This window comes from Carassius gibelio, chromosome A14 (assembly GCF_023724105.1).
Source record: "Carassius gibelio isolate Cgi1373 ecotype wild population from Czech Republic chromosome A14, carGib1.2-hapl.c, whole genome shotgun sequence".
Lineage (NCBI taxonomy): Eukaryota > Metazoa > Chordata > Actinopteri > Cypriniformes > Cyprinidae > Carassius > Carassius gibelio.
The window spans coordinates 10,217,614-10,245,000 of NC_068384.1; the positions used below are offsets into that span (position 1 = coordinate 10,217,614).

Genomic DNA, 27,387 nt, shown 5'->3' on the forward strand with positions numbered 1-27,387 from the left:
CTCCTGTTGCTTTACATTTCACGATGCCTTCAAATGAATAGTTCACCCACAAATGACAATTTTGTCATTACTCACCCTCGTATTCTTACAAAGCTGCATAACCTTTCTTGCATGGAAGTGGAACACAAAAGGAGATGTTTGGAAATATGTACCACCATAAAAGTATCTTCAGTTTTAGTCTGTTCTGTAATGCACTATTCATATGAACTACTTTTATGATATTTTAATGGTGCTGTTGCATACTTTTTAAAACATGGAAGCATTTCCTATGCTTAGTACCGTAATTGCTTGAAAAAAAAAAAAAAAAAAATATATATATATATATATATATACTAACATTTATTGGTGTGGGGTTGTTATTTTTTCTTTTCTTCTTTATCATCACCAAGGCTGCATGTATTTGTATAAAAATACAGTGAAAATATTATTAAAAAAAATATATTCCTGTGATCTCACAGCTGTATCCTTACCCCTAACCCCAAATTATGAACAGTAGTGTACTTTCCTCAATAATTATTTTTTCTGTGTTCATAAATTGTTTGGTGTGAGAAAAAGAAAATGTTCATTTTGGGGTAAACTATTCCTTCAACAACATAAAACCTGAAGTAACACTTATTGCCCTTCTGTAGGTTTCCCCCTCTAAACTGATTTAGTTTTGGATTCAGTGCCACATTATCTTTCATAAGTCACTGGTTACAGAAATTGACTGTAGACTCTGGGTCCTTAGAGGATGGTTTAACATAATCTTAATGTTAACATATTCCATCCTGCCATGATGAATCGCTCTGACCCAAGGGAGGAGAAGTGGACCACCTGCTGTAGGTGCCATCTTGAATTGAAATGCCAAAGAAAGGCAGACGAGTGTCTATAACTGCTGTAGATTTTCAGAACAGCCTCGCACGATGTCCCCAATAAGTCACTCTTTTCCCAAGTCCTTGTCCGTGCATGCTTACGGTGCATAAACCTGCTTCTGTCATTAGAGATTCGCCTGAGATGTAGTGAGATATATGTTGTGTACAGACTGACAAGAAAACAAAACAAAACAAAAAACCTCAGCATCATTAGAAAAGCCACCTAAGAAAAACATGCCAAAAGACATCAGGAGGAAATACATGGGGGAAACTTAGATCGATACATCAATGTACCTAATATCCATACACTCAGCAGCACTGATTTGTCCCTGCACTGTTTTTCTGGCTTTACTTTGTCTCATCTTACAAAAAAAGTTCTTTCCATGATCCCCTGTGTCAGTGTGGAGGTCTAATAAGAGGGCATGAATAACTAAGGTGTCATGGTGTATCAAACCTGTCTCCCACTCAGCGGGGTTGCGAGGCCCCCAAGCGCTGCCCCCTGACAGAGCCTGCCAAGCAGCCGCCGCCAGGAAGAGAGCGCCGCATGCTCAGAGCTCACCGACTCCATCCAGCTCTGTGGCCCGGTCTCCCTGACATCTGTTTGAATAAGACTGACATTTAGGAGAGAAGAGAGTGTGTAGATTAAACTTCTCTCTCTCTCTCTTCTGTCTCATACTCTGTCTCTTTCTTGCCGCTCGCTTTCTTGTGCTGAGTGCCGCTCACCTTCTCTCTCTCTCTCTCTCTTTCAGCCTCTCTTTCTTTTTCTGATGAGTGTGTGGGCTGAGAGTTTCAGAGTGGATAATTGGTTACGAACTCCTGAAATACTTCTTGTTTGACATCTCTCCCTCTTTTTCTTTCTCTCTCTCTTTTTCTCTCTGTCGATTTCCACTTTGTCATTGTTGCAGGTGATCAAAGCCCTTCCTGTTCTGCACCTTGGTGGCCGGGTGCTAACCATGGTAACGAAATGAACCTATGTTTACCCCACTTGCCCTGCTGTTCTGTCTAACACTTGCTTATAGCCTGGACTTATAAAATAAAATACTTTGGTTGAACTCTTAAAAAAAAAAAAAAAAAACTATACTGAGCTCCACAACTGGATGTGTGGGTTAGAAGAAGATGGCTTTCTCTCTTAGGCTTTGTTCAGACAGGCTGCCTGAAATCTGATTTTTTGTTGTTGTTGTTGTATTTTCAACTCATAACATTTTATTGTTTGTAGTTTGAATATTAGAATCTGATTTTTACAAACTTGAATCAAAGCATATGCATATGCACATTTTTTTTTTTTTTAAGTTTTAACTCATTTTAATGCTTGTTTCATTTTTAATAACTTTCTATCATTTTGAGGCCCCCTAGTGGACCCCAGCCCTCTAGTTGAGAACCCCTGATATAGTCATTTTATGTCAAGATATGCAAATGTGATATATAAGTAACTATATATGAGTAACAAGCTAAAATTAGTGAACTTGGACATAGAAGATAAACGATGATAGGCATGAGCAGAGGGAAAGATTGTAATTTGTAAAGATTTAAATTTCTGATTTAATTTCTTTACTTCAACATGTCGGTGTGTTTAAAGAATACATTTGAAAAATAAATCTGATTTTAGTGCAGACTGAACAAAGCCTTAGAAATATTTGACTCCCAATAAGATTTGCATTAGTGCATTGATTTGAGCATCATCTAAAAGAGTGTGGTTGTTTTGTTCACATATATTAGGTAACATTAATTTAAAGGAACTCTTGATCTAGGAGTGCAGTGGCTCCTTTGTGTCCTATCCAGTAGCTGGAGCTCAGGCTAGTTCCTCCTGTTTCTAGCCATAGATGACCTAACTAGAGCACCCTTGCAGTGATGAAGCATGGCAGCACGTCCACGCCTGTGAACGGCGAATAGAAATTATCTGTCTGAAGGGTCATTGCGTTCCTTAATTCCCTTTCATGGATTTTTTTTTCTCTCTTTCTCTATTTACTCTTTCTGTAAAGCTTGCCATTCTGTTTAAGTGTCATCCTATGCACAGAGCACCAAAAGTGCTCACTTTTTTAATAGATTCTAGCCTTTCTCTGCCCTGGCCTACTTTAGAAAGGCTATGACAGAGCTTTATTGCACAGAGAGTCTTGTGCGATAGTGTGTGGGTCTTTAAAGCGCATGAATGCCAGCTTCTTATATTCTATATGCCTGAAATGACTTTTTAATGTGTGCACGACATAGAATCTCCTCTCCATTATGCTTTGCACGCCTGTGAATGACACTGCTACAGAAATGCCGGTGAAAAGTATATTCAGTACCACACTGAGCCCTTTGGTGAATATGTACATTATTTATGATGTTGGTGAATGTGTTTTATTTTGTAGCTTTCTGTTGTTTTACTGATATGCTTCATGAACCATTTAAAATATATCATTATGTATTCAGCGTCTGGATCAGTGGGGTTTGTACATGTCATAATGCTCTTGGGCTACAGATTCAGTGACCTGATCCTAAACATAGCTTTTGTAAGAATCAGAGATTGTCTCAGCTTTTAAGAGGACTAACTTCAACCCTCTATGCAAATGTAGCCAATTGAATCAGCATTTTTGTATGATAGAACTTTAGTAATAGAATTAAAATATGACATGAATAATGGTGTAATAATGCACATTTGTCAAATTAAATAAAACAGAGAATTAAGAATTGGAGAATTGTTTCTGTAAAAAGACTAGCAATAATCCTAAAATAATAATAATAATAAAAAAAATACAAATACAATGAATAATAATATAAAATTCCCTAAGGTCTGACAGGCTGCTATGCTCATGAATATTTATCACATTTTCTGTGTTCACTTGAAGTGCTTTGCTGAAATCAGTGTGGACAGTGATCGGTGAGAGTTAGCGAATAGGATTATTACTTCTCCATCAATCCCACCCACTGCCAATGGAACCAGCAGGAAGAGTCTTAAAGATGCAAAAGGCTGAAATATTGATTAATTCCTAAGAATTCTGTTATTTTGACAGTAAAAAAAGTTATAGTAAAATAACAAATACCACTTACATGCAGAATGCCAATTCTACATTGCATGTAGCTATTTCACTTTCTCCTTTTTATGTGCATTTGAGATAAATAGAAAGCTCTAGCAGGTTGAGTAAAACTACTGTGTACAAATACACTAGAGGGTACACAACACTGAAAATCCATTGATATCAATGGGAATCAAGAGGTAAAACACAACTGTCTGTGGTCCAGTTCACTGTTTTTCTACTTTATTTAAATATCGAACAGCCCTTCCCATGCTTTCATATATCCAGGGTATTTACTTGCAATGTAAATGTCCTTGCAAAAAATGATTTAATGATTTTTAGCTTAACTATTCCTTTAAAATGCAGCTTTAGATTAGCAAAACCCTTCAACAAAATAGCATACCCATCATCTCCAGCCAAATAATTTAGTGATAGTCATTTAGCATTTGCAGCTTTTGCAGTATACTGTAGTTGCATTAATCATGCATGTAACAATACAGAAACCAGCCAAACATGACAAAACGCAAGGTTTACAAGTTCTGCTAATTAGGCTCTGAAGCATTAGTGCATTGATGTAGGTCAACGTGCTACAGCCTTAGGGCAGCAGACAGCCATTTTACTTGGGTAATATGGTACCACAACCATGAGCATGTAGCCAATTCAGCTCTAGATCAGACCCTAGCACTGTGCCAGTAGAGATACGGTACATAGTTATTCCATTTTAAATAGAGTCACAAATTTTAAACCCAGGGGATGTAAAAGAGGCCTGATTTAATGCAGGATCGCTAGTCAGATCTGACCTATATTTTGCTATCAGGTTTGGTAAATGCTGTCCGCATGCCTAGCTTTGCTCACCAGAAGTATAACAAAGATGGAGTGGCTTACACAGTAGCATGAATTGACTAAGTAGCATTGGCTTTCTGCGATTTAATGGCCTTCGGTTGTTGCTTTGATGTGGAGCTTTACAGTCTTCGAGTGCATGTATTCTTGTTTGGAAACTCAAGTCGGTTTTATTTGTTTGTTCCACTATTTTTTTGTATTGATTTGGCAAACATGGTTTTCCTAGTTGTTACAGCCAATGCGTTTAGAAATTTGTGATGGTTTCCATTACAATATGTTTTTGCTTATATTAAGGTTCTGCACTGATCTCAGAGGTAACCTTGAAAGTGGTATTTTGTGATGAAGTCTTCCACCGGTTCACTCTACACTGAAAAAAATCTTCTGTTTGAATGCCAAGGGTACTCTAAGAGATTGTTGGATAGAGACAGGTAACTGCTCATACATCCTTGGCATCGATTTCTCTGGTCGCAGATGAAAGCCACAGGCTGAGTAGCTCTTTCATATGGGGCATCCCAAAAGGCACATCAATCAGATTTCTGAGGGAGGCAATTTTATTTATTTACTGCCTTTCCAAGTCATTAAAACCTCTAACCTTCTCTTCCTGGGCTTTCACCTTCATTCTTTCGTCCATCAAAAGTTTCCTAGGGTTCAAGGATTCCTGTTTAACTTTGATTTGTGGAGAAATGGCTTATTAAAAACAGATGCACTGATATAATGTGTGCTAGGGTTATGGGATTTGAACCCCGGTACCTATTCTGCCGCTGGTCTACTAGATAATTCACTCAGGCAGAGGAGAAAGAGCCTTGTATGTTTAATGAAGATTAAATTACCTATTTTCAGTCATTAAATTTTAAAAGCAGAAAAGGGATGAATCTGTGAAGTAGCAAATGAGAAAGACAGGAGGAAGACGGTAGTGAATACGAAAGCTGGACAAAGATTAATTTTTTTTCTCCTTCCCTTCCCCTATCACATAGTAAATCATTGCTCCATAATTTGTTCCTTACCTCTGCCTCTTAATGAAGCAAGACCATTTTTTCTACTTTCTCCGTCTTTCCCCCCATTGTTTTTGCTGTCATATTACTTCCTTGCAATATTGACAAACACATTCTTTGTTACTGCAATAATTAATCTGTGCTATCATATTACATGCATGAAACCGTGATTGTAAATCCCTGAGCAATTAATCCCTGGTCCTTCACTTCATTTTTACACACACACAACCAACCATCTACACACTTTATCTTCACTCTCACACCTACAGCCGTTAGATAGAAGTGTTGTCTGTAACACTTTTCGATCCCTACTTCCCCAAACCTCAAGCTTTCCACTTCAGGGTGTTGATAGATGTTATTCATGTAGCTCACCCCAGGGCGCTCCTGCAGGAAGAAGGGCTAACGTGATTTGCTCAGGACTGAAGGGACCAGAGGGTAGTGCACTCAGCAATGGCGTGGATGACTTGAGTAGATCCCAGATATCAATAAAGAGAAGTGCTGCACAGTGACGCTTTCTGGAGACTTATCACCTGCTCATAAGAGATAAGAATATTTTTCTTCAGAAGAAAGGGTGGAGCCGTGTGGAACGGCGATGAGGGGCTGAGAGGCCATGGAAAAATGGTGAAAAAAAGTTTCAATCCCAAAGTAAAGATGTGTTCTGTCGAAGTTTAGATGGATAGAGAGGAACGCAGGACCCTATGAGGGTCATCTGTCGATGTGGGTGAGGAACCATGATAGAGATAAAGATGAGGATTTTATGTAGCGTTTGAACAACCACAGAGCATTTTTCTGATGGGAGGTTTTATCGAGGCACTTAAACAAGCTGACCATGTGACACACATCCATTCTTAAAGAATAAATCACATCTTGGTAAAACGCTACAGTCCTGTCTGGCTCCTCTCTCCATTTGTCATTGTGTGTCGGCCTGAGCCATTTGATTTCTAACAAGAGCCTTTCGACCTCTAAAGTCTGCTAAAAAGAAACTGGGGGCTGCTTGTTACACTCACACTGAGCACACAGCATTGGCAGTGGAGTCAAGGAGCTTGTGCTCTGTGTGTGTGTGTGTGTGCGACGAAGGCCAGGACGGCTCCCGGCGACAGCCCATTCAGGAGGAAGTCAATTGCACAGCACCATAAAGGACCTCAGGCTTGGCCGCTTTTGTCAACTGCCTTCTCACCCAGTGTGAGGGGAGCTTCAATTGATGCAAGTAGAGACCAAGACTGAAACATAGGCCAAAAAAGCATTCTGGTGTCACCTTTACATTGCTATTGTAAAGGCTTTTAGTCTTTAAGGGTTTATGTTTTGTTTTTACCCATTTCTTTTTGTCACTTGCAGAAAGCGGAAACAAATGGCCCTTTTGAAAGGTCACCTTAAGTGCTTATTGTCAATACTGAATCAATTTGCCAGGGCAGATATTCCTCAGCAGTGCATAATTGAGAGTTTGATCTGATTTTAGCCCCACATATTTTCACTACGGAATTGATTTTACTCCTGGCTTAAGATGTTCTTAATATAGTCATAACTCACTTTGGGGAAAAAGTGAAAGCTGTATCTTTCAAATCAGACCCATTGAGCTTTTTAAACGCAGCCCTCACTTCTCCCATCCTTAAAATATTGGTTTGATAATACTCTGAAGGGACGTCCACAGTCGAAAACCTTGGCAGAGTGAATTAAGCCGTAGTCATGATGAATTGGAGAGAGAGCGTTCCAATAACGATCAGTCTAGGCCTAAATAAATAAAACCGAGTTCAGCAGAAATTCGCTTCTGCTAGAGGAGAATAAAGGACAATGCTTGCTTTCAATGGCGTTTTTGGTGGCACACCCCACAATTAAACGGTGTGAGGTATCTTATTACCACAAACAAAAAGCAGCTGAAGAAGGGATCTGTCAGGTGCTGCAATGGGAATGGGAATGGGAATATTTTACCTTTCCATTTGCAGAGGTGGATGTATGTAATAATTAGGTATGGAGAATTATAGGAGTAAGTAGGCAGCTAGTGCGCTTTTCACAAATGTCTTCATGGGCTTTGACAAGTGCTCTACGTGCTACCAGAACACACAAGTTTGTGTTTGATGCATTAAATAGCATGTACATGCCAAAGGCAGAGATTCACAGTACCTTTTTGACTGAATTACTGTCAGATTGTCAAAGTACTATACACTTTTATTTCCCCCTCACTTCAGTATACAGTAGAAGAATGTGTTGCGCTTTGTGTGAGGAATATATTTATTCAAGATGATGTAGCCTAAGGGGGAGTAAAAACTATACTTTCTGAAGCTCAAATGTAGAGTTGGGCAGTCAAGCTCAGTATTGTGGAAAGAAGTCATTAACTAATAAACAGCTCAGCACTGTGAAACGCTATATATGAAGATACTCCAGAGACACACTCTTGTCTGCTGAAATGTGACCCATCACAGCTGAATGTAGAGTAAGTGTCTGGTAATTGTCCTTTTGGAAAGGAAAATATACACTGCAGTGTGAGTGGGGGTTGGGGCGGGGGTGGGGGTCTTGCAGACCTAAAGTACAGTCTGAGCTCCACACTGCCCCTGGTGTATTCTGCTGTGTATTGCACTCATCTCAGACCTTACTGTGCTGCAGTTATTTGAGAAGTAACAGTGGTCTGCATCTTCCCACCCATAGTTTCATTAGAATCACTTCTGGACTGTATTTGTTTATTTATTTATTTTGTTTAAATTAAAGATATTAATTCATTCATTTAAAAATATTTAGGATGGATGGTGTGGTGTACTGATCATTGTCATTGATAAGCACTTTACATAAAGGTTCAGTTCGATGACATATTGATTGCATTATGACACAACAATGAACCATTTTTAACAGCATTTTTAATTAATCTAGGTTAATGTTCATTTGTAAAATGTATGATTTATTATTAGTAATGTATGTTTGCTTGGTAATGTGTGTGTGTATATATATTTATATATCACAATAGTAATAATAGCCAATGCTAGTCTAAGGTTTAGTTGTTTTTTGTTTGTGTTGCCTAAGGGAGCAGACGGTTCAGAGATGTGCTGAATGGGGCAGAAGCTGATGATGGCACATAGCTGTAGGGACACACAAGAAATTCCATCAGACCTGTGGCTTTCAAAGCACTGACACAGCACAAAGACACACAGCTCCACTAACACCACTGCCTCTCAGTGCAGTCCTCTTGAAAGAAGGAGAGAGGAGGGAGAGAGAGACTCTTGAAAGAAGGAGAGAGGAGGGAGAGAGAGTTTGTAAAAGAAAGACAAAAATATGATGTAAGGAAAGAGGCAGAACACAGCTGAGGGCACCAAGAGGGCAACATCTGGAAGCCTAGCGAGGGGGAGGAGACAGGGAAGAAGTAAAGGGAGAGAGAAAGAAACAGACAGAGCTTGAATAAAGCAGAAGAGGCTTGTGTGTCTGGTCAAAAGCTGATCTCAGGGGGAATTGTGCGTGCGTATGCGTGTGTGTATGCAATCAGCAGGAATCTTCCCTCGCACAGGCACTTCCCCTCTAGTGAAGCGTGGTCCTGACTCGCTCCATCACTTATGCTGACGGATGCCCATTTGCCACTCGTCTCATATTTATTTATTTATCTGTTTATTTGCGTCTGGTTTATTTATTGATGAAGCTCAAAGATGTGACGGCAAATTTCCATTTGCTAAAAAAAATAAATAAATAAAAGTTGAACAGTGTGTAACATTTACACTTGAATGAACATCCACACTAAAGCCGTGCTCCACCTTTTCATTTAGATTTCTGCCATCCGAATAACTATTCCTCTCTGGTAATGGAAAAGTGATATGGTCCATTTAGTTACTTAGCACTGATCCCACTGGTTTCATTGCTCCAGTGCCCTTCTCTGTCCCTTCTCCTGTTCTGGCTCAGAGGAAGTTGTGATATGTGACTGTACTGTGTTCTTTTCATCTTTACCTGAAAAGCAGCAAAAGTGTACATTTATTTTAGTTTTAAATACTCTTTAACACCACTAACATCACCCAAAAATTCCCACTGTATGTCATTGGTTAATTAACCACTTAATCCGGCCAAAACTCACATCATTGGCTGAGCCAGTGTTGTTCAAACAAACAGAGCAATGATTTCACAGTGCATTTTATTTCAAGGGAATCAACCTACGAATGTCTCATTTGCAGTCTTTGCATACTAATCTGGAATTGCAGAGTATTTTCACATCGAAAAATCATGCATATCACCATTAAAAGTTTAATATGGGCTTAAAAGTACATCAAACATCAATGATCGTGATGATATCTTATGCTCTCTGTTACCTCCCTAGAGTTCTCAAATCTAGGTTTAATATCTCTGCAGTGATGCAATGTGTGCACAACATGTGTCTGTGTAATTGTTTTTCATTTTCACAACATCCGCAACATTTACTCTCCTTAGAAGGAACGCTCACCCACACGATATTAATCTTCACATGACCATATTGGAGCTCTTAAAGAACAAATGAAATGACACCTCCGCACTTTTACCAAGAACCCAAGCCTGTGTAGACACATTAGACACATTTATACTTGATGTTCTGTGGCAAAATTAACCTGAAGTCACTTAGTAAGAGTTATTTGGATGTATATTTGGAAGTACGTTGTATGTTTTTCATTGCATCAATTCTGGACCAAGATGTCATATTAAATATATTAACACTTGAAATAGACTAAATAGGCTGACTTGTACTTTTAAAACCATGTTCCACAGTGTTGTTATGGAGACGTCTAGACTTTAAATATTTTTTAACCTTTTTTGGTAAATCTTTCCCAATAGCAGTATGCATTTTGTCATGTTTTCCTTTGCTTAAATCTATAGTGCTTTTCTAAGGGTAATATTGTGATGTGTTTCCCGACCCAAGCAATGTTGACATTAACAATGTTTACAGCGGTTCTGCTCAATAGTGAAACTCATGCATAAACACTGTGCAAAAATATAATGCAGAAATGTTTCCGCTACATTTGCCCCTAGTTGAGAGCAAAGGAAAAAGAGACAGATTACTCCCCAGCAAGGGATAAATGCACATGTACCATTTATCTGCCGTTTTCTGTTTGTGAGCAAATGTTTAAGAGCATAAGTGTCACTGAACTGCAGACATGGTAATTGATCAAGAGAAGTTCCACTCCAACGTTGGCGTCCAAGTGCTCTCTGGAATTGCAAATGAGCTTTTATTTTATTCAAATTCAATTTCATTAATGCTCTTGCAGACCATGACGTTTTCGAGTAGGTCAAGAGGTTCCCACTAAGTAGTCTGAATTTGTTTAACAGGCCACATAGGTTAGTAAGAGGATACAAGCTGGTATCATTTCAACCCCGCTGTAAGTGATCTCAGAGCCCTGAATTGGACTTATGCTAAATATACAGCTGTGGGTGAATATCACCAGTTATCAAAGGTTATGGGTTTTAGCCAGTATTTATCCTTGTGCCTCAGTTTTGGCTCGGTTAACTCACTGACTTGATAGACCAATTGATGAATGACTAGTGCAATGTTTGGAGTGCCAAACCACTATTTGTAGTAAGTAGAATATAGACTCTGCATTAAACCATTGTGATGGGTTGATAGCAATACTTTTGAACAGCACAAACCATGAACAGAACGTCATCTCGTTTGTTCCAAAATTCAAAGGGGCATAAACAAGGATGATAACAACTGTAGCAAACCTCCAAGAGATGCCTTTGGTATTTATGAATTCCATAAATGACTATGTTTTGTGGCTCCCCTGTAAGAGATGACTAATGTGTGGGTTTAAAAATAGATGGTGGGCTTGAACAAACCCAGTCTTTAGAAACGACAGATTGAGAATAGGAAGCGTGGATGCGTGCGTGAGGCTGTTGTGCAATGGGAACACAAGGCAGGGGTTCGCGGACAGTGAATCAGCCAGAATCGGTGTAGCTAAGTAACCTCTCTGCCCTGGAGGGAAAATAACTGCAGGATGAAGAGATGCACTACATTACCTCAACTACAGAGCTCTTTTCCCAGTGGATGCGCTTTCTTCATTGGGTCAGGTCACCTTTTTTACCCATAGTCCTGCACAATGGCTGAGGAATGAGGAGGTTGTGCCCACTGAAACATGTGTGCATGTTGTTTATTGTGGCACAACCGTCTCTTTATGTGATATGACAACCTGGAGGTGGCTGCACTTAAGAAAAATGCTGTTAATCGAACTCATGCCCTCCGTCAGCCTCTGTGACAGGTATAAACATACTTACAAATGCTCACAGTAATGCTCATTTGCACTTTGCATACGGTTTGATTAGCTTAAAAGCATGTAAAAATCTCTGGAGCTGCATGTTGTAAACTTGAGTTTTAAAGGCATATCATATTCCGTCTTAGTTATTTTCATTAATATGTTTGTAGTGGTGCTAACCAGCTGCTTGAAGGATGGCTTTTTCTTATGCCTATTATAAAACTTTTATGACTGTCGATAAGGCTGATGGGGCAGTTATTCATTTTTTACGGGATCTTTTAGTAACAGAATAGATGGTTTGTGCCTATAAATCCTAAATAATTGAAGAAAGGAAACAGTGGGTGAAAGGGGGCTTTTACTGAAGGCGATGTCTTTGGTGCACAATGAGTGCCATGAGCTTCATGCAATGAAAGTTAAAAGTTTTACACTCTTACACTGACTTGTCTTCTATCTGTTCCCATATCTGTACCCGTATCTATTATTCCTTAGGGTGGACGTTTGCTTTGTCACATTAAAAAGGGAATATTTTTGTGGTGCTTTAGACCCCCAGTGGTTCACTCTATCAGTCGCCATGCTTTCTGGCTGTGCAATGGAGCAGATCCTTACTAAAGAAGAGCCCCTGCTCTAATGTGTGTTACATTAATTATATTAAGATCTGACATCTGACCCAAACGTTCACTTAGCATGTCTGCCGTGCCCTGACCTATTTAAATGGCTGATCAGTCACCCCGACCACAAGGAACAAGGAGATGACAATGACTGATATTGTAACTGAAAAGCGGCAATGTTTTACAGCATGCATTTTGTTTATATATCACTATTTGCAGAGCTGCCAATGAGGAACAAGCTTTCAGATCTAATAAATTAGAGCCAAGTGCCATCCATCCTCAACCGTCCCGCTGTTGTCAGTCATCGCCCCTCATAATAGGAAAGCGGGTCTCTACAATAATTGCTTTGATAGTCCAGTCTGAACAAATCACTTCTGGGCATAGAAAGAGGCCTTGGAGATGGCAGCCAGATAGAAAAGGTGGGAATAAATTAAAGCACTTTATGTTCTTTAGGGGCATGTGTCCCAGATTTCTTCAAAGAATAATATATATATATATATATATATATATATATATATATATATATATATATATATATATATATATATATATATATATATATATATATATATAATGGGGTGGGGGGGGGTATGCTTCTTTCTTTGCTTTAGGAATAAATGTAGCAATACACATTCTTCCGGCCATCGTAGTGAAATGGGTTATTCACGAAGAGACAAAAGACACTAGTTAACTGACATGTGAAGAAAGGGGGATTTGAGTGGAAATAATCTGATTTTGTATGGGGTTTGCTTTATAGAAGTACCTTTGGTTGGCTCTTTGTACGGCAACAAAAGTTGTTCTCTCTAAATAGAAGGCTTTGAATGTTTGAAGGCTTGTGAAAGGGAGACTAGTGGATATTCCAGGCTAAACTTTGCAAGGGGCCCCACTGCTAGGCCTTAGTCCAGGATTTGGCCCGGGCCATTAAGATGGTACTAAAATGGATTGATGCTGATTTCCATTTTGTGTCTTCAGTGCCCGATCTCAGTGGTAGATTTGAAAGGGGTTGTCACAAAAAACACTGCATAAAAAAATAATAATAATAATTGTGACATTTAATAATACCCTTGTATTTGTGTGTGTGTTGGATGCAAAAGTGTTTTTAGTGTGTGTGTGTGTGCGCGTATATATACCTATATTAAGTATTGTGTTATGTTCTGAAGAACACATATTTAGTTTATTTTAACTACTGCGTCTTTCTATTTTAATATATTCAAAAATGTCAATTATCCCTGTGATGGCAAAGCTGAATTTTCATTACTCCATTAATTTTTTAGCCAGTCTTCTGTTACTTCTGTAACTTTCTGCTATCTTGATTTGGTGCTTATTTATTATCAAGTATTATTACACGGCTCTGTGTAATACTTGATTCTGATTGGTCAGTCGTGACATTCCGAGGTATGTTTTCCCTCTATAACAACCGGTGACAGCTGATAACACAGGCTCATTCGAGTAACAACAGTTGGTGCTGTACTCTTGCTAGGAACAAGCAAGAGTACAGAGTAAGAGTTTTTCTTGGTGGAAGCTTTGCGTTGTTTAGCTAATAAAATATTACAACTCGATTCAAAATGGTGTACAGTTATTTAATTTATGTCATCCTGGTATTGCGGACTCTCTCTCGTTTCATACATACGTAGCTGCTGCAATTTTGCTACAATTGTTTTGTATGTTGTAATGGGTTTTAAAATAACTAATAAGCTGGTAAGGTTTTAAAACATTTCGGTCTTAAATCTTTTATTGACTTAATTATTCCACTGTTTCCCTTAAATGTCCATCTAGTTTGAACTTGGTTTTGCAGGATTCTTTGATGAATGGAAACTTCAAAACAGCAGCATTTATTTGAATTTTGTAACATTATAAATGTCTTTACCGTCACTTTTGATCAATTTAATGCAATCTTGCAGAATTTTTACTTTTAAAAGGTATAATGGTTTCCACAAAAAGCATTGGTAATAATAAAAATGTTTTATTGTAAGCCAAAATCAGCATATATTATATTTTATAGTTTAATTCATATTCTGTATTCTTCATACTGCAAACTAACATTGTGGCAGTGAGTGTTGCAAGGGCATTAACAAATTACATTTTCTTCAGGAAATGTAAAACTATCACACAGAGCCATAATCCAATTGTGTGTTTGAGAATTACTTCCAAGAATATCATTAGAGTGGAGATTGAAGAAACTGAGGGGCATTGTTCGAAATGGGTGGAGGAGTCATCACATTGTGGCGAGATGCCAGTGCATAGGGCAAACTCTATAAAAGTTTCACACATGACCTCTTAATTACAGCTGCTGGGTTCAGTGTGCATGGCATCATCAATCCACAGCACCACACAATGCTGCCTCCTTCTGCCTCCGGCCCAGCATGCGAATGTCATCCAGAATGACTAGACTTCCCTGGGGCAGAATTGTTTCCCAAGCTCTGGAGACACACCCCTCTTTAGTTCCAGCAGTGCTCCCACCAGCCCCCACCCCAACACTGACTTGCTTGCTTTTGCTTTTATACACTTATTTTCAACCCCAGTCCCACTGACAGTCCATTACAATTCTTTGGAAGTCCCACTGACAGTCCATTACAATTCTTTGGAAGTCCAGGTGCTGCCAATGTCCTGCCTTTTTAAGAGAAAATTTATTTGAAGTCAGTTATTTCTCAAATTAGTTGTTTATTATTGTCTTGGAATTGTTTATTATTGTTTATTATTTTTCTTTATTTTCTTTTTTTATCCAAAGTGAATTATATTTTTGAGGGCCTACAATTCACGAAGCTTTGCAAACGCGTTAAAAATGGAAAAATGTACATCTGATATGGGTTTCAGAATTGGGTGTGGCAAAATGGCTCAATAACGAAGCAGAAATGCCGCTGCATTTCACGAACATTTACGAAATGCAGTACATGCATGTATTGTCCCAGTACCTACAAAAAAGTCCTTAACCCTACATGAAGTCAATCATTCTGAATTTCCTCTACATTTTTGTGCAGTTTTTGCTATTTTCAGGCTTTGTACTCAAACACACTCCTCAGCTTTACTTTGATCATTAAATTTGGTAAGTGCAATCATTAGGCCATCTTGAGTTTTCATTGAAGGGATGAAAACATGCCAATATTCAATCATAGTCATAGCACCATCTACTGTTAACAGGAAGTGACGTTTAACACAGTGATGCACAATTTAGTACACTGAAATAAGCAAACATGCAAGAAACATGCTCAGACATGCTAGCAATACTTTCTAAGCATTCTATTAATGCCATGAAACAGGAAGTTGTTGTAACTCATGGATACAATGTCCAATCTGCCCCAAACGTAACATGTTTGATAAGAGTCTTTCTCTGAACACATCTAAAGGGCAATATTCAGTTACAGTTATAGCGCCACCTGCTTGCTGTAGGAAGTGACATGTTTTACATTGTAATTTATACTCTCAGCAACATAATAAAATATACCAACAACTACAAAACTTGCTAGCAACATGGTAGAAACATGTTTAACCATGTTAGCAACAATTAGATAACTGTTAAAACGTGATTAATGTAATGAAACTGGAAGTTGTTGTAACTCAAACATCTATTGTCCAATCTGCCCCAAATTGAACAAGTTTTAGGTCTGTTGGCAACAGGAAATGGCATGTTTTACACAAACTCAATGAAGCAATGTCAAATCTTCCCCAAACTTCACGTTTTATAAGAGTCCTGATGCCTTGAATTATACCCCCTATTTATCACAACATGGGGAGAAGGTAAAGGTTTTTAGTTGTGTTTTTCAGTTCATATATTAAAATAAATAGGAAAGTGACTTTCATTAAGTGTTTGTAATAGTAACTTGAATAGAGTGCAACAGTGCCTGTCAACTTTTTCAGTGGCCTTGGTCCTGTAAGTATTAATTTTTAAAGTTTTCATTTAAGAGTTATTTGCCATGAACCTTCAAATTTGATTTGAAGCAAAAAAACATATTTAAACATTTTACAAAAAGGCAAAGGTGCAAGACTGTGAATGTGTAATGGCTTTGATTAAGGAAAATATTCTCTATTGGTGATTTCTCTGCAAAATTGTGGGTTAAAGTAGTTTTTCACCAGAGATACAATTGTTAAACTCGATTATAAAAATAAAATAACAAAATAAATAAAAACGTTGAAATACTGCAACAAAAGATAATACCATTGATTAATCAACCTCATAGCTCACAGTACGTCTGTGTTTAAAGATTTATAAGCAATTGTTAAAAAGTTATTGAGAGGTTTTTTTTTTTTTTTTCATTCAGAACCAACTGTTGCACTGTATTGTAGTGTAAAATGACATTTTTTTATTTATTTATTTACTTTAATTGAGAATGTAATAAGATTCCATAGCAGGACATTGGTAGTAAAAAAAAATCCTGTCCATATATCACTAACGAAGAAATGTTAAAAACTTAATGAAAAGCTGCATCACTCTCAGGGTCCCCCTTAATCAGTGCTTGGCTTATTTCCTCTTTTGACTAATCATTGCAGCATCTGTCTCAGCTGTCAATTACGGATATGCCCTTAAGGGCGAGGTGTGATCATATCTTTTTGCATCATAATTCTGTCTCATCCCGGTTTCAGACTGACTTTTCACTGTCATTCTTTAAGAAAACAGCTAACAAGTATAGCCAAATCGCTGCTTTTCTCGTGAAATAGAAAAATCTGATTTAGCATGCAGATGCTAATTAAGGCAGCAAAGCATCTCGCAGCAAAGGACAAGCTGTGTCTCTAGACGCTGAAACAGCCATGTGTCTCAGGTAAGCGTCAAAGCCTTTGCCTCTCCCCATCCATAATTAACTCTCTTCTCCATAATTCAGCTTTGTATCCTGTGATACAACATCAGTCCATGCTAGTTAGCTAAGCAGACGTGTGTGCCCAATCCCCTTGACATCCCGCTGACACACTTCTCCAGGACTGACTGTTTCAGACACATGACCGGTGTGGTGGGGAGGAGTGTTATGGTTTTGAAACCAAACCACACATCTGTTGTCGCATCACATGATCCGCTCTTATGTATTGTTGTGGTCGTCTCATAACCATAATCTCCAAGGAGAATTGTGTTACTTTTCCTTCTCAGTGTTGCGTCGTAATAAAGCCTGAGGGCTGTGAGCAATTAATAAAGTCTGGTTTTGTGTGTTTATATGTTTTGTGATAAACAAAGTTTAGAGCATCCTGAAGTGCCTGGCCTAGGAGAAGAGTTTCAATCCTCCTGCTGCTGTTGAGCATCAAATTGAATATATTTGAATTAGTGCAGACTTAACTTGGCCTTGCTAATGTAGGATGTTGTCCGTGATTCAGAGGAAGAGAGATAGAAAGAGCGAGTGAGCTGAGTGGCTTTAGAGTACTCAAGACCATACATTATTGTCAGCGCACCTTCTCTCTTCACTGCCAGCTTATTTACTGCTCATGGCTGAGGTTTAAAGAGACAGAGAAGAGAGATGGGCCTCCCTTTCCACAGCTCATGCTGCTGCTGCTGTTGTTTAGGTTAATGCGTGGCACAAACCTTAGGTGGATACATCTCCTGTATCTGTTTATTCATGTCTTTTTTGTTGTTGTTGTAACACTTCAAAATTGGTGATTTCACACGTGCGTTCCCTGTGTTCACTGATTAAACTCAAGCACATGGATTGTACCACTTCTAACCAGAGAGGGAACCAATTTAACATTGGCTTATAGCCTCACTTTGATAAATATCACGCATTGTCCATTACACAGAGATGTGTTCAAACACTGACAGACACTGGGTCCTCCAGTGTTATATAGGTAAGCTGGCATTTATAGTGTCTTCTAGACTGTCTTCATGACTAAAAAAATAATAGCTCTAGTAACTATAGTTTTTTCTTCATGTTCACCTTGAAGCCTGTGTTTCACAAATTGAGCATACCAGCAAACCAATGGATCAGCCCTGGAGAAAACAAACTGTTGGTACTAGCCTTTTTTTTCAATGGCTGACAACCTGTTGTTTTTGGCAAAATCTGATAAGGTGATGGCAATGGCTCAGCATGACACTGTTGCTACACTGTTGCACCTTTGGTGTTTCGGAAAATGTGAGAAACTTTGCCTTCTATTGAAGATGCTTGTTCTTTTCTGGGTCATGTCATTTGCATAGCCAGTGTTTAGGACAGGTTATGAAGCATTCTTGATTCACATGCAAATTCGGTGGTTATCTGCTGCAGGAGCTGATGAACAATGGGGTGTTCAAAACATACAGCCCACAAGAGGAAATTAAAGTCCACCTTTTTCAGCTCTGCTGATTCCATTATAGACACTATTATTGGCTTAGAATGGCAACATCTATAATCTGAAGCCATTTCATTGGACAGGGATATTCTTTTATTAATGCCAGCAAGTAGATAGCGTGATAGTACAAAGTCACTCCTTCCTGTCATGTGGTTGTCACTTCATCTAACCCCAACACAGAGAGCTCACACTTATTAGGTACAGTTGTCATTCAGGAGTAAATAAGAAGTGAACACTACCTGAGGCCATCTCTTTGTTCGCTTTTATCCACTGTTGCATCTTTTTATAGGGACATTTGTGATTTGCTTTTAACCAAGCAAGGTTGAGTATACTTACCCCCTGTTTTAGTCACCCCCTCACCTATGTTGACATACAGTTCACTAATTGCACTGGCAATTACACTGAAGAAGCCTTGGATACAGTACGTTTTTCTCAAGCGCACAGGCTTGTGATGTCAAACCACTTGAAACAGAACCTGCAACCAGCACCTGTTGGTAGCCCAGGTCTTCAAAAAAGCTATGCTTCCATCGAGGTTGAATAGGAATTTACTGGAAGTCAAAGAAATAGAGCACAGCTAATGCATTTTAGGAAAGATTTTAGATATAAAACACAATGTGCCTTAATAAATAAATAGATGTCATTATTGCTTGAATGCTATTTTACACATGGCCTGTGATAAAACTATGGTTGGACGCCCTCCACCTGGCATTCCCTCTCTTACAAGATAACTGGGATAAAAAATGCATACCTTTGAAACTAATCATGAACCAACGAGTTTCTCTGACAGCTGCCAGAATCCATTCAAATGATCCAATCATCTTCTTATTTTTTCCAGTATAGGTGTTTCCTGTCTCTTTTCCATCTTTACTTTAAATGTCACAACATTTGTGATTATCAGTATTCATAGTGTAATTGTAAGAAATGTATAGTATGTTTAAATGAGAAAGTAGAGCAGTTTTTTGCAAGGAGCTAAGAATAGAGTAGAGCCTGTGGCAGAGGGCAGGAAGGGGAGGAGGAGGAGAGCAACTGGAGTGTTTGAATAAGAAGCCTTGTCAATTAAATGCTAATATAAAGCTCTGGGGAGATGCAGTTGTGTTCTCACAGGTAATGTCTGTTTTTTCTCTCTCTGTCTCTGTAGTCCCTCATGGTTTCTGATTTCATCTTGACAGGAATTTATAATCCCCTGTAAAGTTTACAGCATACTGTTGTCCACAGTCCCACCTCCTTATTCAGATGAGTAGCTGCACAACCAGAAATGGAGGTGTCAGGAATCGTATAAATGATGATGTATTCTACGATGCCATAATGTTTATTCTTTCTCCTTTGGCTCTGGTTACGGTGGATAATTTTTGTGTATATTCATTTTTGGCTGAAGGATAAAGCTGGTCAGAAAATTCATTTTCTTGTGCCCCTCCTCAATGTCAAACAGACCCTAAATAATGAGATAAATAAATATGTCTGTGCAATCTGCTGACTAAATATGCCATTTCCATTGCTTGGGGGGTGGGGGTGTACTTTAATCATGGGTAAGTTTAAATCTAAAAATAAATATGAATATTGCTGTGTACTGTATACAGTATACTGAGGGGTCGCAAATGGATCAGCTCTTTACAGAAAACTGTTACCATTAGTATATAAAACACCATTAGTATATATAAGGATATTATGCTACTCAGAGTACCTCTTTCCCTGATAAACTGTTTCATAATTGTGGCCTACTCAGCCCTTTTGTTGGGTCTTTGAGAGGAAAGCTCATTTCCGGCCTTGCCTTTACACGGTTCATTCCTTCCACTGTAATTTCTAGTGACACGAGGAAACCTCAGGAGTCCAGTCTCCCTCCAGCCCATATGTAGGCTTGTGATTGTATGAATAATCTCCTAGTCCCATATGGCTGAATGTCCTGGTGTATTTGATAAGAGCAGTGATGAAGGGGTGCAGGCGTCACAGTGTGTTTGTTCTGCCATGTTTGTCGCGCGCTCCCGTGGCATGCCTTCACTGGCCAGACGCTCGCAATTTACCTCGTCAGGAGCGTGTGGGTATCTGCCGCATGGCCCCCTGGCACGTCGACATGCAAACAGATCAGAGCACAGGCCACAAAGCAGTCTTCCTCTGCCATGCTCCCTTGACTCTACCCTTCCTCAGCAATCAAGAGCAACACTACTGTCATTTATAAACTTTTAATATCTGCTCCTGTGGGTAATGGGTAATTTCTCCCAGCACATGGCTCTTCATTAAAAGTTGATTTCTGTCTGAGAGGATCCCTATCACATTAGCTCCAGTCAGTTGGATGGGTATAGGTTTTATTCATTTATTTATTTTTATTGAATCTGCTGTGCAATTCCTATTTTTAATCACCACAGCCGTTGAATGGCTGGAAGATCTCTCTCCCATTTTCTCTCTCTCTCTCTCTCTCTCTTTCTCCTGCTTATCTCCATATATTTTTCTCCCCCTTTTTGTATCATGTGTGTTGTGTGTTCCTGCTTATTACACAGTTGAGGGACTTATAGCAAGAAGGAAATTATTGATAAACTAAGGATAGAGTGTGAAACAGCATCATGAAATTCATCAATTTGGATTGGAGTGCAGCTGGTGTGCTCAGAGAGAGGCTCACTTTGCTGGCACTTAGCTGCTAGTTTAGTGCTTCAAGATGAGAAAAATCAATGCGTTTCCAGCAGTTTTTTCTCTCCCTTTCAGCCTGTTCTTTCAGGAACATGAAAGGCTTTCCATGTTCACCTGCTCCTCTCTTTGTATTCCTTGAGACAACCACCCTTATTGGTGTTTTTCCTCCCTCTGATAAAGATCAATGTTTTCTTTTCTTCTCCTGCTACAAGAGTACCTACTGAAACTTACTGAAAAAGTTCTGTTACCAACTGAACCTGGCAGCGGTGACATCATCGACAGGTCTTGTGCAGATGCCCTACAATTACTCCAACTCGGCCCAGGCTGCGCCTACAGCAGCAGCTATCATTAGCTCCATCATTACAGATGCTGAGGGAGGATGAGCCTTGCTTAACACAACCACGGCCTGGCTCTCAACATGGCACACAAGGTCGGCCCAGGTCGACAGCATGTGATGAGTGAGTTTGTGGAGCTGGGCAGCACGCTTGTTGTACTGACCCTTCCACCTTCTCACAGCCTGTGTCTTGATTTTGTCTCTCCCTCTCACTTTTATGCCTTCCGTTGGCAAGGAATCAACATTAATGAAGCTCTTGCATCTCAGGGTTCACTCAGGGTTCCTGCACAGCTATAACAGACCATGTGTTTGTTTGTGTCTTTAGCTCTGAGCCGAGAGAACCGTCGCCAGTGTTTTATTAGGCAAACATGCAGGTTGTTAAGGATCAGCCTTGCTACAGCAGTAAATTACTTTTGTGTTGACAGGGTGAACATTGCTCACATTTTCAACTTATTCATTAGGGCCTTGAGAAGTATTCAGATCTTCTTCCTCCATCTCTGCAGCCAATGGCATGAAAGGTATGGGAATCATCCCGCATGAGAGACCAGTGGAGGAAGTAGAGGAGCAGCAATCTCTGCCAACAATGACATTTTCCTCTCACTGTATATAGAGCATCGGTTTCGCCTTGAATGAGGTTGCACTTTCATGTCTTATTTTAAACCACATGGAAGACCATGTTGTATGGCAGTGTTGTGTGTAGCAAAATTATTTTTAGTCAAACTTGGAGCCTTGACAGCAACAGTACAGTGCTGTGCACGAGTAGTTTTCTGTAATACAATGAAACCCTTCTAACTAGAAGCATTCTGTGTGTGTGCGTAGGCCGCTTGGGGTAGCGTGTTAACTAGAGGAGCAGCCGGTCCACCAGATGTTCCCTCCCACAGTGGACTTGTCACAGAGGGACCTTTAGTCTGTTACCTGCCCTCTGCTCCAGACCTTATGCACTGGAGGTTTGCTCTGCCCTCTTTTCAGTCCTGAAACTCTCAGGAACCTCTCAGGTCTGACTGATCACTGTCCAGCTTCTGTTTTATCTACCTGACCGAGAGGTCACATACTTTATTATTTCTCTTTTTTTCTTTTTAGATATTTTAAATGCAGTATTTATGGTTAATCTAAGGTTATCTATAGGGTTATTTGTAAGACTGAAGGATACTTTTTTACTGTCCCACAACCATTTTTTACATATTTACCCTAACCCTAACATACAAGGTACAGTTTCCCCTCATTTTTAAAATTTACTTTTTAAGTTTTAACTTGTTTTAAAACTCAAATATTTAATTTCATAAACATTTTAAAGAAGAGAATGCCTTAGATTACATATCAGTAATGTTGAAATCACTGGAAATCATTGTGCAACAGCATTGCTTTGTTTGAGGTTGCAAAGCCTTAACCCTTCTAATTCTGCATATTGTATGGAAAGTGGAAATAGTAATTAATTGTTGTTCACAGTGAAAAAATAAAAATAATAAAATCATTTGAAAGATAACTTATATCTTAGAATGTTAACAGATTCTGATTCCTAATAAATGGATGTCCATGCCGAGGACATTTTCTTTTACTTTTGTAAATATTTTTTATTTACGACATGCTGTTACTCCTTTTTTATTCGGAACAAAAAAGTTATCTCCATGCGCCATCAATCCCTCAGCCATTTGTAAACAAACTTGTACCAATTTACACTTATTTTGAATGAATATTTCTTCTTTCTTTATGTACAGCTTAGTATGAAAAAGAATCAGAAATGCGTGTACAGACAAAGAGGACGAGAGGAAAATAAGGGTTCGATTATCAAACCAGTTCAGGGCATTTTGACATATTCGTATGACTTTTAAAATGCAAGTGACGAGCCCTCTCCCAGGCTTTTTGAAACACAAATAGCTCCCATCCACAAAAGAAAACGAAATGACGTACAAATTGCCGGTAAATTATTTCCTGTTCTTGTGGATAATAGGCTACCTTGTATGGCCTTTGATTTTCTCTCTTTTTGTCTCCTTCCCTCTGTGTTTATTCAGCCATCTCTCTCTGGAGCTCTGCTGGAATCCATATTGATAGCTGTCAGGCAGTGTCGCTGGGCAGCAGGCAAAGGGGGTTGTGAAAGTAGGGGTAGGGGAGATGTTGTGTGGAGGGCACATCTGTCAGATCTCATGTCTCAACCCATGCCGTGATGCGAAGGGAACTGGCAGGAGATGGGGGAGAGCCAGCACAGGTATGCCCAGTACATGCACAGTCCTCGGGCTGGAACTGGCTGTGACACCCTGGTGGAATGGTGGAAAAGAAAGCACCCTCATGTACATGAGCTGACAGGGAAGATCTGTTCACAGCAGAGTCCTCTCGTGAAGGCCATTCCTAATTCAATCAACTCCCAAATGCATTTTCTAGTTGGCGGTAATTGTTAATGAGGATCTTGCAGACTTCTTCTTTTTTTATTAATTGTGGGCAAAGATGGAGATATGACTGTTGCTCAAACTTTAATACTAATTGATCCCAGGGAAGGCTTGTGGACACAGGTGTGTAGCCGCAAGGAAGGTTTTCCCAAGGAGGCAGGGGAGAGGGGTAAACGGTAAGATCTGATTTTTAGTGCCATCCCCTGCACAGCGCTATTGGTTTTGACCATTAATGGACAACAGCGGTTCATGCAAATTCATGTTTTTTGGTCAAACTATGGTAATTTTGCTTTGAAATCAAATGGCAAGAGAAAAAACACTGGACATTGCAGGTCGGTGGGAGGTTTAGAATGTGTGCAGCAGATTTTTTACTCTGTAGGTACATGTGTTTTGAGCTGACGGGACGGTGTGCTCATTGCCGGCAGGTGTTAGTCTCGCATTTTATCTCACCTGCTCCCCTGCAGCACATTTCATGTAACAACGTTATTACCTAGAGACTTAATCAAACTCAATAACAATATCTCACACTGACAGACGTCCAGGCAGCTGGTGCATAATGTGAATGCGAATATTCACAGTGCCCCAGCAACCCCGTCTGCCCGCTTAATCAAGTTCTCTCAGTCACCCGGGGAACAGGAGAGAGAAAAGGTTGAGTGGGACAGTGCTGCTTTTTGAAACTACAGCCATTCACTGAGGAAGAATAGGGACATGAAGACACTGGGGAACTATATAAGGTCTTTTTTAGTGCTAAAAGAAATATGAATGAAAATTCTGCCATTATTTACTCACTCTCATGTCATCTCATACCTATATGAATACTCTGGCCACTCTTTTCAATATAATGAAAATTAATTAGGACAGAAACTGTTGTTCACTGTCCTACATGGATGTCGTGGCCTAGTGGTTAGAGAGTTTGACTCCTAACCCTAATGTTGTGGGTTCAAGTCTCGAGCTGGCAATGCCATGACTGAGGTGCCCTTGAGTAAGGCACCGAACCCCGAACTGCTCCCCGGGTGCCGCAGCATAAATGGCTGCCCAATGCTCTGGGTGTGTGTTCACGGTGTGTGTGTGTGTGTGTGTGTGTGTGTGTGTTCACTGCTGTGTGTGTGCACTTTGGATGAGGTTAAATGCAGAGCACAAATTATGAATATGGGTCACTTTTTACATCTGATATCTATACATTTCTCTTGGTCTAGTCACAAAAGATCCAGTTGCAGCAAATAACAACTTAAATTTTGGTATTTTTATCACATAGAGGTATAATATGACTTGAATCATATCACGTTTTCAACTTTTATGGTCCTCTTATTGTGCTATTGTATACTTTTTTGTGGTTAAAGAGCCACAGTTCACTAATTGCATGTAAAAATAAACCAACTACATTGTACAAAATGTCCTCTTTTGTGTTTCATGGCAGGAATAAATGTATACTGGTTTGGAAAAACACAAGGGTGAACATTTTTTTTTTTATCCACTATCCTTTTATGATGCCACATATATGTACAGAATAGCCACGAAACAGAGTGTTGCATCTTGCATAGCATCATGGCCATATTCAAGCTAGCTTAGATGTTGTCCTGTTATTATCATCCTGTTTAGGCATGCTCGGGCCCATGCAGCTCTATAAAAGAATGATGTAGAGCCTTAGAGAAACCCAGAGTACAGCATTTTATTCAGTAATGCTGACTTATTTATAGGTGTTGGAATCATGTTGTTTGCTTGTTTTATTGAAAAGCTTGCGGGTAAAGTGGCGACAGGCTGGCATGTGAGTGTGATCTCTTGAGGGCCCCCTCTGCAGAAATCTTCTTCCCAATAAATAAGTCAGCGTTGATGAATATTTCATTCACATGCAATCCATTGTCGCCTGCAGGTCTATGGGGACGTGTCATTGTTCCACGCACACAGCAGAACAACCTCCCCCCAGGTCAACAAATCCCTCGTTTTTGGCATTCTTAAAGAGATGCTGTTGCAATCCCCAATAATTATCTCAGCTCGCACTTTTATGGTTCTGACTGATAATATGAGAAAAACTTTATAAGACCTGTAGTCATGTGACATCAGGCTGCATTGTATTTCACCTTCACAACTGCATCTGAGCATCAATCGAACTGATTAAGTGTTGCACTTGTCACTTTTCATATGCTGTAACCTATGGTTTGGAGACGAACACACAAGAAAAGTTTAACCCCCCTCCCTCCCAGTTAGTGAGAAAATGGATTGTACTTTTATGCCCCGTGGGGGTGGGAGCAATAAATAGCAAGAAATGCAGCAAGAAGCAGAGAGGTAAAATGAGGGAACGCAAGCGAAAGAGAGTCAAAATAGGAAGTGACCAGATTAGAAGTCAAACATTAATTCAGGGTGTTCAAGATAGCAGTAGAGGTATGGACAGCCTTTAGATAAGAATAGTAGAGGAAGACGATGAACATGGACCATCAGTGGGCGAATTTGCTCTACACAAGCAAGTTTTTTCAAATCAATATTTCAAGACGTAAGCTCACTCCATTCCTAAAACACATCACTCAGTCCAGACTTTTCAACAAATAGGTTAAAGGTGTTTTTATTTATTTATTTATTTATTATGAAAATGGCCCTCCTGGTCCTTTGGTGAGAGAAGACATCCACAAAAAGATAAGTAAATAAAGAAAGAAAGAGCAAGCAGACTGTTTTATTTAAGTGAAGGTCTGCATTGAATATTCTCAGACAGAGTGAGTCATAAGCAATCCCAGGCCCTGATTAAGAGAGGGCGACTTTTGTTTGGTTGCTTGGAAAGATGTTAATGGATTCGCTGTAACTGTTTTTTAGTGTGTGCCTACTTGGAAACCTGTTTGAGTTTCATTTGAGATTCTAAGTGTTTGCTTTCACATGCTTCCTTTTTTATCTCAACGTGAGGTAGTAAACAGACCACAACTGTGGTAATGGTCTATTTTCCCCCCTTGTATATTTCATCAAGAAAAGTGTCTGTTGGACACGATTCCCTTGGCATCTTTAAAAGTCTCAGTGTGACCACCTGAGCTGCTCCAGGTGGTGCACTTTCTTACCGTTCTTACCCACAAATTGAGATTCTGTCATTATTACTACAAATGAAGATTCTGTCATCATACTCATTCTCATGTTGTTCCAAGCCTGTATTTCCTTTGCGGAAAACAAAATGTGAACTCTCCCAGAATAGATAAATGTACGGATTGCTCATTTCTATGCATTTAGTCCCAATGATTCATGATTCAAAAATGACATAAAAGCATCATAAATTATGATAGAATTAGTCCATATGACTTTTTTAATGCAACAGTGATGTCACTCCGCCAAGACTAATTAAGATGTAGAAATGGCATCTTGAGAACAGAGCTTTA

The 27,387-nt window shown here is 39.3% G+C and overlaps 1 protein-coding gene across 8 annotated transcripts in view; it reads left to right on the forward strand.

The window, feature by feature from the left end:
• Window positions 1-27,387, forward strand: part of LOC128027467 (protein diaphanous homolog 2) — a 375,948-nt gene that overhangs the window by 335,155 nt on the left and 13,406 nt on the right. For 5 of the 8 annotated variants that reach the window (XM_052615104.1, XM_052615109.1, XM_052615106.1 and 2 more), the window contains one exon: window positions 1,757-1,807. The exons of the other annotated variants lie outside the window; for them this stretch is intronic. In XM_052615104.1, coding sequence (XP_052471064.1) covers window positions 1,757-1,807 — 51 coding nt within the window. The remainder of the gene's footprint in view (window positions 1-1,756; window positions 1,808-27,387) is intronic. 8 annotated transcript variants of the gene reach the window in all.